At 48.4% G+C, this 10,801-nt stretch overlaps 1 protein-coding gene across 2 annotated transcripts in view; it reads right to left on the bottom strand.

Annotated features, from left to right (window-relative positions):
• Positions 1-5,392: 5,392 nt before the first annotated feature.
• Positions 5,393-10,801, bottom strand: part of PATZ1 (POZ/BTB and AT hook containing zinc finger 1) — a 53,918-nt gene continuing 48,509 nt past the window's right edge. The window contains exons 4-5 of one of the 2 annotated variants that reach the window (XM_029619300.1): positions 10,517-10,654; positions 5,393-8,971 (exon numbers count right to left, since the gene is read on the bottom strand). In XM_029619300.1, the coding sequence (XP_029475160.1) occupies positions 8,550-8,971; positions 10,517-10,654 (560 nt within the window). In that variant the 3' untranslated portion in view covers positions 5,393-8,549. The remainder of the gene's footprint in view (positions 8,972-10,516; positions 10,655-10,801) is intronic. The other variant, XM_029619301.1, reaches the window with a different exon arrangement.

Genomic DNA, 10,801 nt, shown 5'->3' with positions numbered 1-10,801 from the left:
AGTCTTGCGCACTGGTTCTGAACGTTTCAGATACCGCACTAAAAGTCTACCGCCGGTTAGATGGCATGGAAGGCGGTAGTTTTCCATGTCCTTGTGTCTATCCGGGGACAGTAAGGAGATGGATTAGATCAGGCGAAACTCCGAGACTACCTTTGGTAAGAAGGAGACTGTGTGAAGCTGTACTGTTCCTGGAGTAAATTGAAGGAATGGTTCCCGACAAGCAGCGCCTGTAGCTCAGGAATGTGACAAGCCGAGCATATCGCCATCAAAAATACAGTCTTTAGTTTTAATAGGCTTAGCGACAGACTGCACAGTGGTCTGAAGGAAGGCCCTGCCAGAAGTCCAATACTAGACTGAGGTTCCATAGGGGGACTGGTAACTTTAAGGGTGGTCAGAGATGTTTAATCCCTTTTAGGAAAAGGGCCAAGTCCGGATGCGCCAACAGACTGGTTCCGTTCACCTCAGCCCTGAAGCAGGAGACGTTTGCCACCTGGACCTTCAGTGAGTTGAGGGACAATCCTTTGTTCAGGCTGTCCTGTAAAAATTCCATCATGGTAATCTTGGCCGTTTGCGGGGGCAACCTGCGCTCCCCACACCAGGCCTCAAATATTCTCCAGATCCATATGTATGCCAGGGATGTTAAAAACATCAGTGTGGAGCAATGTGGCAATCACGTCCGCCAAATATCCGCACTTCGTCAGGTGAGCCCTCTCAGGGGCCAAACCATCAGAGAGAATAGAGTTGGATCTTTGAGAAGAATTGGACCTTGCTGGAGAAGATCCCTGTGTGGGGGGGAGGCAAAGGGGACTCTCCACGAGAAGCCTCCACATGTCTGCATACCACGGGCGCCTGGGCCAATTTGGGGCCACAGAAGAACTAGTCCTTCTGTGGTGTTCGATCTTGCGGATGATCTTGCCCAGTAGAGGCCACGGAGGGAAGGAGTATAGTAAGTCCTCCTCTGGCAGGTCTGAACAAGGGCATCGATCCCTTGGGACTGCTGATCTCGTCTGCATCTGAAGAATCGAGGAACCTTTGCATTGTGAGATGTAGCCAGTAGGTCAAAGGATGGGAGGCCACAGCAATCTACTAAGAGCTGGAAGGCTCTGGTCGACAATGTCCAATCCCTCGCGTCCAAGCTTTCCATGCTGAGAAAGTTTGCTCTGAAGTTGTCTTTTCCCATGATGTGCGAGGCAGAGATCCCTTGCAGGTTTAACACCACCCATTCCATAAGGAGGTCTATTTCCAGAGACATTTGGTGGTTCTTGGTTCCTCCCTGGCGGCTGATGTTGGCTACCGTTGTTGCACTGTCCGACATCACGTGGATTGCTTGCCCCTGGAGCCTGTGGCTGAATTGCAGGCATGCTAATCTGACCACCCATGCCTCCAGGCGGGTTATGTTCCAGTTCGCCTCTTCCTCGTTCTATCGCCCCTGGGTTGTCAGTTCCTGACAGCGAGCTTCCCACCCTCGGAGGCTCGCGTCTGTCCTGAGGACAATCCAGCTCAGTGGGGAGAGTCTTTTACACCCTTGCTTAGGTGAACTTCCTGTAGCCACCACTGGAGCCGAGAGCATACTTCCATCGGTAGATTGGGGGCGAATCAAGCAGTCTTGAGACAGTGGGTTCCACTGTGACAGTAGGGAGTGTTGGAGAGGTTGCATGTGCACCCTTGCCCACGGTACTACTTCCAGGGTTGATGCCATGAGGGCGAGGACCTGGAGATAGTCCCACACCCTGGGATGCATTGTGTTCATCAACCTACACACTTGGTCCATCAGTTTCCTTCTCCTCAAGGGAGGGAGGAAGACCTTGTCCTGCTTGGTGTTAAATCGTGCCTCCAGGTACTCTAAGGACAGGGAGGGTTTGAGGCTGCTCTTGTCTATGTTCATGACCCAACCAAGTTCCTGTAGGGGAGAGCCGACCATGTGGAGGCTCTCATCCAACGACTTTGCCCGGATCAGCCAGTCGTCCAAGTAAGGGTGCACCAGGATCCCTTCTTTCTTCAGTGTCGCCACCATGACCACCATAATGTTGGAGAATGTTCTGGGGGCGGTTGCCAGGCCGAAAGGCAACACCCAGAACTGGTAATGGCGGCCCAGTAGTGAAAAGCACAGAAAACGCTGGTGGCCTCGATGGATTGGAATATGAAGGTAAGCCTCAGAGAGGCCCAGGGAGGTTAAGAACTCTCCAGGTTGCACTGCCATTATGACAGAGCGAAGAGTTTCCATGTGGAAGTGAATTATCCACAGGTGACTATTGACACTCTTGAGATTCAGGATGGGTCAGAAAGAACCCTCTTTCTTGGGTATGATGAAATAACGCCCCAAATACTTGAGGTGTAGGTACTGGAGTTATAGCCCTCAGACCGAGGAGCCTTATCAGTGTGGATTCCACTGCCAGTTTCCTGTGCTGAAGTGGCAAGGTGACATCATGAACCTGTCCTGAGGAATACTGAGAAATTCCAGAGTATAACCTTCTCATATGATATCCAGCACCCATTTGTCTGATGTGATCTCAACCCACCTCTGATAGAAGAGGGATAGTTGGCCCCCTATCTCCTCGTCTCATGGATGGGTCAGCCCAACTTCATTGGGGAGTTCAGGTCGAACCTGAGCCCGAACCTGTTCCTCTTTTGGTTGTTGGTTCCAAAAGGACTGAAACCTTCCCGAGGGCCAAGATTTATTTATTTAGTGCTTTTTTTATGCCGGCATTCATGATACAGATCATATCATGTCGGTTTACAAATAACAAGGGTCGCAACTTAACTATTAACATGGTATAGAGAAGACAAAAGTTACAATGAACAGGGGTGCTGGAACTGGGAAGAGGAAAATATAGCAGACAGTAACTAGATAACTGTATCAATTATTTACAAATTGTTGAGTGATTGTTCGTAACAGCTGGGGGGCTCTGGGTTTATGGAAAGGCCTGTTTAAATAACCATGTCTTGAGCCTTTGTCTTGTCTGAGCTCTGGTGGGATAGATGAGTTTCTCTAGGGCCGGAAGCGCTGGGAGCCCCTGGTGCGACCCCTCATGAGTGAAGGGGACTGTGACCTCTTTCTTATCTTCCGGTAGCTGGGGCACTGGAGATTCACCCCACTTACTGGCTAGTTTCTCTAATTCACGTCCGTATAGAAGGGAACCCATAAAGGGCACCTTAGAAGTTGTGTCCGTTGACCAATTTCGCAACCATAGCTGTCTTCTGGCTGCCACCACTGAGGCTCCTCCCTCTACAGGGATAGTTGCTCGCTTCAAGACTGTGCAGACCAGGGCGTCCACTTTTGGGAAACGCAAACATTCCTTGACCGCTGGGTCCAGAGGGTACAAGACCTCCAAGGCCCAACCTCCTTTAAAAGTTGCCTCCAGGGTGTCCCATTCCAGGTCAATCAATTCCTGGATGGCTTCCAGCATCAGGAAATAGCAAGAGGCTTTCTGTAGTGATACCAGGATAGGGTTCTTCTTTGGCTCCTATATACAGCCAAAGAGTTTTCAGGGTCTGGGAGACTAGGGCCAGTAATTCATCTCTGTGGAAAAATTGAAGCATGGTCCAGTATGGCTCCAGGCCTGGAGGGATTTCCCCATCCTCCAATGAGCCCCCGTCGTCTGTGGTGTCTGGGTCCCTGTCAGGGATACCCTTAGTGAGGCAAGGCATGTCCCGAAGCCTGCTGGGAGGGTGAGGCCTTCCCAGCTGGGGCTCCGCCTGGGCAGGGGCTGATTGTGCCTGAACAAAGGCTTGGAGGCCCTGGAAAAATTCCAACCAAGCGAAGGCCGCCAGGTCCATATTTGGCTCAGGGGGGACCGGGATACGGTGCTGCTGAATTGCCCTCTCTCGGGGAAGATGCAGACCCGGAATTTCTCAGATTTGGGGTGCTGCCAGACAAGGTCATGGCTGACCTGTCGACTGAGATGGGCCGGACTTGGAAAAGTTCTGAGAGTCCAGCCCTCCCTGGGCTTCCTCACAGTGCTGACACAGGCAGGATTCCAGGTCACACTGTGCAGCTAATATGGTAAGTAGCTGCTGGGGCTATAACTTCTGTAGCTTGTGCGTTTAGCTGGCTACTGCCTCGAGCGCGCACAAACTTGCCTCGGTGTGCGTAGAACTAAGCAGCTAGTTGTGCACTAAAGAGTGTGCGTGCTTATGCGTGCAAAGGGCTTAATGCATGGACGCTTCATCCCTGATCCCCACCTAGCTAAATAACTCTTATGCAGGAGGACAGAATCAGCTAAAATCTCCTCTGGATCACTAAGCTCAGCAATCTCATCCGGCTCTTCCCCGCTCTCCCAGTTCTCAGGAGCTTCCTGCACCATCAGTGAGAGCAGGGGTGGAGAGGCCCGGCCCTGTCTTCTCCTGACTCCATCTACCTCCCACCAAGAGGAGGCAAGATGGCTGCTGCCTTGTCTCTAGCAGCCTCCTAGCCAGCACCTGAAAAACAAGCAATATGCTTGTCTGCTGCCCCTTAGGAGCTGTCTTCGCCCATGGAGGCACAATCGAGAGTGTGCCTGCCTTCAGGTGCAAACGCTTCTCCCTGCAGGCCCTGTAAGACTTTGCACGCTCCTTGACCAGTGCCATGCTGCTCTCACACACGTGCTGCGCCGACAGTGCCCTGCTTCTCCGAGTCCTCCTGGACCCCAGGTGGATGAACGATGCCTCCTGATGCGCACTGCACCAATCGCACAAAATCCCTTCGAGCCCTCCTGGACACCGGCTGTGCTAAAGTGGCCTGACATGTTGTACTGCTTGCACCAAACCTCGCTGAGCCCTCCCAGAGCTCAGGTGTGCAGTTGTGGCCTCCTTCCTCACCCCCCTGTTCCTGCAGAGGCAATACCTCACACGTGCTGGCAGAATCTTGCACTTTTTTTTTTTTTAAACTCTACAAAAAAAGGTAGTATACTTAGACTAACAAGACAACAGCAGGAATACTTCCGAGTGTTGCAGCCAGGAACAGATGTAAGGGATCCAGAGGAACTAAGAGCCAGGACCCCTTTTCAAGTCCTCTGATGGCATCAGGCCAAGACAACCAGGGATCTCCAACACCCCGTTCGCCTCACGAAGGAACCTAGTACCTTAGGGAGCCAAATCGCTATCTTCTTTAAACTCCAGACTGCAGTTTTACACCTCTACCACCTGCTGGAGACAAAGAAATAATAAGGGACTACAGGTGGCACACTGTTTTGTAGAAATGTCTGAAAAACTTCTCTGCCTCCACCTGCTGGTAGGGATGCAAAACCTAGTTGTCTGGACTAATCTGGGGTATACAGGGAATTAACAATAAATAGTAAGAAGCTCCCAGATGCACTGACCTGGGAAAAGATGGGGCATGATGGCATCTTTGGGAGCTTCACAAAGCATGTCTAGATGAGTTACCCCTGCCCAAAAAAAAAAACTGCCAAAATCATGAGTTTAATTCCATTTCAGTTTATTACTATTTAAAACCACACTCTGTACCTGTTATACAGAGATTTTAGTTTCCAATAGAAGATACAAAACACCCACAAATAGAAAAATGCTTTGTATAGAATCGTGTCTTACACGCAGGACTTCTAACAAGACTCTATACAAGGGGACACACATGGGTGGGGTAGGGAAACAGAAGCAGGGGATCCTAGCACTTCATTATCCTATTCCTCATCTGCCACTACAAGGCACAGTCTCTACATCTAGGGCATCCATCAGTGAGACGAATGCGTGAAAAATGTCAGAGGGGCAACAGGACCTTTCTACCCTTGCCCTGGAAAGAGGGTATAACTAGATTCTCCAGGACTCTATATATAAAAGGCCATGTCATGCTTCTCTAGAAAGGGGGGAGGGGGGGGGGGAGAGGGGTTGAATAGGAATACACCATATTATATACAATACCCTCTCCCCTATACAGAGGATTTTGAGATTGTTTTGGAGATCATAGAATCTTTTCTTAGAAACTCAATTTATTAGACTAGTCAACCTGAGCAGTGACTTTCAAATCAGAGTACAGAGCCCAGAATGACAAAGCAGCAAGAGCTACCATCACTAGGGAAGCCCTAAAAAGAAGTAGAGTTGGTGTCAGGAGGACCATTTTTTTGTAGCACATATTCTGTACTTCAGCCATCTCTTCCTGATCAGTAATGAGTGCAAGCCCAGTTTCTGGGAGATTGCTCTTTTTTGTGAATCTCTAAGCCCTGTCACTGCAGCATCGATCACAGTGCTTTTCAAAGCACTGATCTAAGCTAAGGCCTGACATTCATCTCACAGCAGTAACGAGAGGACTGGCTTTCACATTCACAGTGGATATAAAGTTATATACAGTGAAAGCACTAATACCCTAGCATATAAAGTCACTCCGGTTAATAAAGCTATGGACTGTGGATTTTTATTTTTAAACAGGCAATCACATCTCCATTTTTAATCAAGCTACCATTTTCCAATCTGCAGATATTCAGCATTTTCTTTTCAGGTGCCTTTCCTCAATCCAATGTGCCTACTGCATCCACTGTCTGTCCATCCATATAATACATGCATCGAGGTTCTCTTAGTGAGATTCCAGCTCACTTATTAAATTATATCTAAATCTGGTAAAAGAAGGTGCCTCCGATACATGTGGCAGGAGAGCAGGGCAGGCTGGAGCCTGTGAGTCAAACCCCTGCACAGCACATGGATAACAAGACCCACCAGCAGGGGGCAGAGGGAAGGTCTGTACCATGAAACATATTGAATGTGTACAGCAGCCTCCCCTTTGCCAAATTGTTTGCTTTTAGTTGGGCAATTCAGATCATGGCAAAAGTGCAGACATAAGCTGTGCTGTTCTCTGACACTTATCTGCTCAATGGCAGAGGCCAGCCCAGGAACTTACAGGACTATGCCTGGTACTCCTCCCTCCCCTAACTTGGTCAAGTGATCCCTCCCTCAGTAGCGAGCCTGGAAAGATGCTTTAACCACCCAAACCTCCCTCATAGCTCTGCTACAGGGGCAGGTTGGGAGTTCAAGCTTTGCTGTGCAACATTCCTTAAAAATGAAATATGGGAAGAAAGTCCATTTCTGTGGTTTTCACTCCTCTCCTTACTGGCTGCAAAAAGAAAAGATACAGAATAAGCTTCCTGACACACTGCACCAGACTGAATTAATACCATATAAAATACCAGTAGAATAGGGTTTAAATCCTCACAGCTATTTAGAGGCTAATTTATGTCCAACTTCTCCTTAGTAACAAGATTTGTGCAGAGTATGATGCAGGAAAGGCATGCACGGCCCATCCAGTCTGCCCAATTTCATACATGGTGCCATGCCTTAGACCCCCCAGCTGATCTCTAGCTCTCTCTTTGTGCCTTTCCACCTAAGCATGTTCTGTGCCTATTCCAGGCTTTATTGAATTCTGTTTTTGCCTCCATCACCTCCCCAGGAAGGGTATTCTATGCATCCGCCACACCACTGAGCACAGTTACAAAGGGAGGCAAAGAACAGCAAATTTATTGATGGTTGAGTCTGTGTACATGGGGTCTCATGCTGTCACCTCTTGTTCTAGATCATCTTTCCTCTGAAAATGGTAAAACCATCATGCCTGTACAGGAAACTCTCCACCATAAGAGAAAGAGCAGAGTGTGCTAGAGCTGAACATCTGGAACTAAAATCTGTGAAGGCCCAGAGCTCACAACATCAGCTCGGATTCTCCAGCACCCTTAATTTACCATAACTGCAACTTCTGGCATCACTCAGGTGGGAAGCACAATGCTACGTGTCACTGACACCCCAATGCTACTTACCAGGAAGCACTGTGCCATCCTAGCACTGCTCACCAGGAAGCATCATACCATGAGCTGAGTCACCGAGACCCCAACATTGCTCTAGTACTATGGGACAAGATTGCAACAATGTGGGAAAGAAGAGGACATGAAATAAAAAAAAAAAATAAGGAAACACCACTATCTTTTAAATATTTGTCTATAAAATTATTTCTCCCTAGACTTAAAACTGTTAAGCTACAGTTGTTACAATATACCCCAAAATGTCCTACACTTTAGCCCTGGGCTTACAGGTCTTCCCAGGTCTTGCTGCCATTAGAAGCTTCTCAATGGAACAGGAGCCTAAGCATGAACTAGGCTGGACAGCAGGATTTCATGTAGAAAATTAGGACAAAAACAAATAAAAATTCAGATGAACCCACGAGCGACGTCTGATGGACATTTTCTCAGCAGTTGTTATAGAGGAGACCTTGCTGCCTCTGAGTTCATAAACCTCTCCCTCCTTTCAGAGGCAGCCTGCCTTGCATCAAGTCCCTCTCCTTTCATGCAGGGAGGTGGGGGAGCCAGCAAGCATGGATATGGGCTTTCTCTGGTGGCTTGTAAAGATCAAACCTTTGGAAATACAGGTCTGCTTCTACAGCAGCAACAGCTTTTCATTATGGTGCATCCTAGCAGCAATCCTGGCCCAGAACATCAGGCTAAGAAACTGCTGCTAAGAACAAATATAAACCGCCCCGCCCACACTTAAAATTAGACCAAAGAAAGGTCAACACCAAATCCAAATTCCAAGTCCCTTCTCTGTGTGTCTGCAGTCTCCTCCAGTTCCACAAATTGCTGGTCTCACTTCCCGTCTGGACCCAGCACATGCTGTTCCACGTCTGGATCCACCAGGGATGATGCAAATGCTGACTGCACAATCTGAAACCCAAAGGACTCCAGGAGAGACATGTTCTGTTGGGGAGAAAAGGGTGAACCCAGGGCAGGTCCCAGGTCCCCCAGGGGGCCAGCCACTGCTCTCACATGCACTTTCTGCATGTGTTTGTTCAGGTAAGACTTGGATCGGAAGAAGCTGCCACAGTCAGGACAGGGATACCTCTTCTCAACTTCGGTCTCCATCTTGGTTTTGGCAACAGTCATGTCACAAACTGGAAAAGAGTCACTGGCATTCTGCTTCTCAGGAGTCTTCAGGTCACTACCATCCGAGAGCTCCCCATAGGAATCTGAGCTCTCCATCTGGTCCTGATGGGTACATTTCTGCCCGTCTGCATTAAACACAAAGAACAGAACTATTTTAGATATTTTTTTACAGCACTCCCTCAGAACCTCAACACCTCCCTTCTATGAGTACCTTGGCTCCAGCTCCCCACCTCTTCTGAAGAGGAAAGCAATTCTCTCCAGATGGGTGCAGGTGCCAGGCTGTTGCCTCATGCATATGGCACACAATAGCAGAGAAACTCCCACAAATTTCATGGATACTTGACATATACTCTAAAAACAAGACACTGCTATGCACAAAGCACTAGATGGAAGGATACACAAGACTACCATGAAATGATTTATCTCCCTCATGCACAGCTACAAAGCAAGTGGCCCCACAGGACAGTGAAATTATATAAGAAATAAAATGCAATATAAGCAATATAGACACTAAGCTTCTCTTCCAAAAAGTCTCCTGTAAGCTCCAGGCAGCACCCACATACACAGTCATGAGCAGTGAGAAGCATGAGAATTTAATACATAAACACACTAGAAAGAAGCTAACTTATCCCTAACCCCAAGCGCCCCCCACCAAATGAAGAGAAAGCGGCCCACTCTCCCCTCCCTCCACCCCATAAGGAGGGTGAGTATATCTCTGATAGAGAGTGCAGCCATTGTTTGAGTCACAGTCCAAGGTGCTGCAACAACACCAGGGCCCATGCCCTGCAGAGTTTAGGTGGAACCACAGCTTTATAATCACTGGGGCTATGACTTTAATCATCTCTTCAGCAAATCTCAGATTTTTTTCATCCCATTTACAATGAAAGATGCAATATTTTCATAACACGAGTACAAGCTTGGCACGGAGGGGTAGGCTTATCCCATAGCAAGGTGGGCAAGTCATGCTCAGAAAGCTGCTAAGGTACAACAGATTTTAAGTTACCTAAAAGCTGAATAATAGAGAGATGAATCTGAGTCTTTAAGGATCCTTTCATGGACACTGACCCACTCTTCCTGGACACACAGCCAAGCAGAAATTTTTTTTTTTACCTGAAGATAGTGGACAGCTAGAGGTAGAGTACCAAGAATCTCACTCTACAAGGTTTCTCCTCTCCTGTGGTGGTCTGTCAATACAAGGGTCATCCCTCCTTCCTGCATACCAACAGCACTGTGGAGTTAAGGGGGACAAAGCCCTTCCTCTCCCAAATCTATGACATTCATCTATAGTCCTCAGGGGCCCTGGTGTTCAGAATATCTGTGCTGGCATCAATAAGGTTGATTTAACAAAAACTAGCTGCAGTCTATTCAGTAAAGGAATAAATTTGCACATCCACAATTAGGAATTTAGCCCTCATGACTGCAAATTCTGCCTGCACAGCAGGTGGACTTGCCTAAAGACAGGGCTCCTGCATACCTTCCTCCCCCCTGCCAAATGTGATATTCCAGTTTATAACTGAAGGAATTAGGATCTGTCAAGCACCAAAATATCAAATGCCAGTAGAATGTGGAAGGACCAGGATTAGACACTTGTGAAGTGCTGCAATGGCTGCTCCCTCGTACCCCCCTCCCCCACAGCATACTGCAGAGAAGCAGAGCTGGGAGTTGCTTGCCTTTCATGCCACATGTCCTGACGCAGTGGTACGCTGCTCCCCCGTTCACGACTGGCTCCGGATGCCTGGAGACCTGGGGAAGCGGGGAGCTGTGATGGGTTTTAACATGGACCTTTAAGTAGGATGCAGAGGAGAAACCTAAATGAGATAAAAGGAGATGAGATCCTGTCACCGGCAGACAGCCCGACCTCAGACACCACTCCTTCAGACGTCCGAGAGCCAGTCGAAATGCACCATGAATAGAAAATGCACCACTGGCCACATGCTACACCAGGATCAGAGGCC

The sequence above is a fragment of the Rhinatrema bivittatum genome, chromosome 11 (assembly GCF_901001135.1).
Source record: "Rhinatrema bivittatum chromosome 11, aRhiBiv1.1, whole genome shotgun sequence".
In the NCBI taxonomy this organism is placed as follows: Eukaryota; Metazoa; Chordata; class Amphibia; order Gymnophiona; family Rhinatrematidae; genus Rhinatrema; species Rhinatrema bivittatum.
The sequence above is the reverse complement of the archived record's forward strand: the minus strand, read 5'-3'. Positions and strand labels throughout refer to the sequence as shown.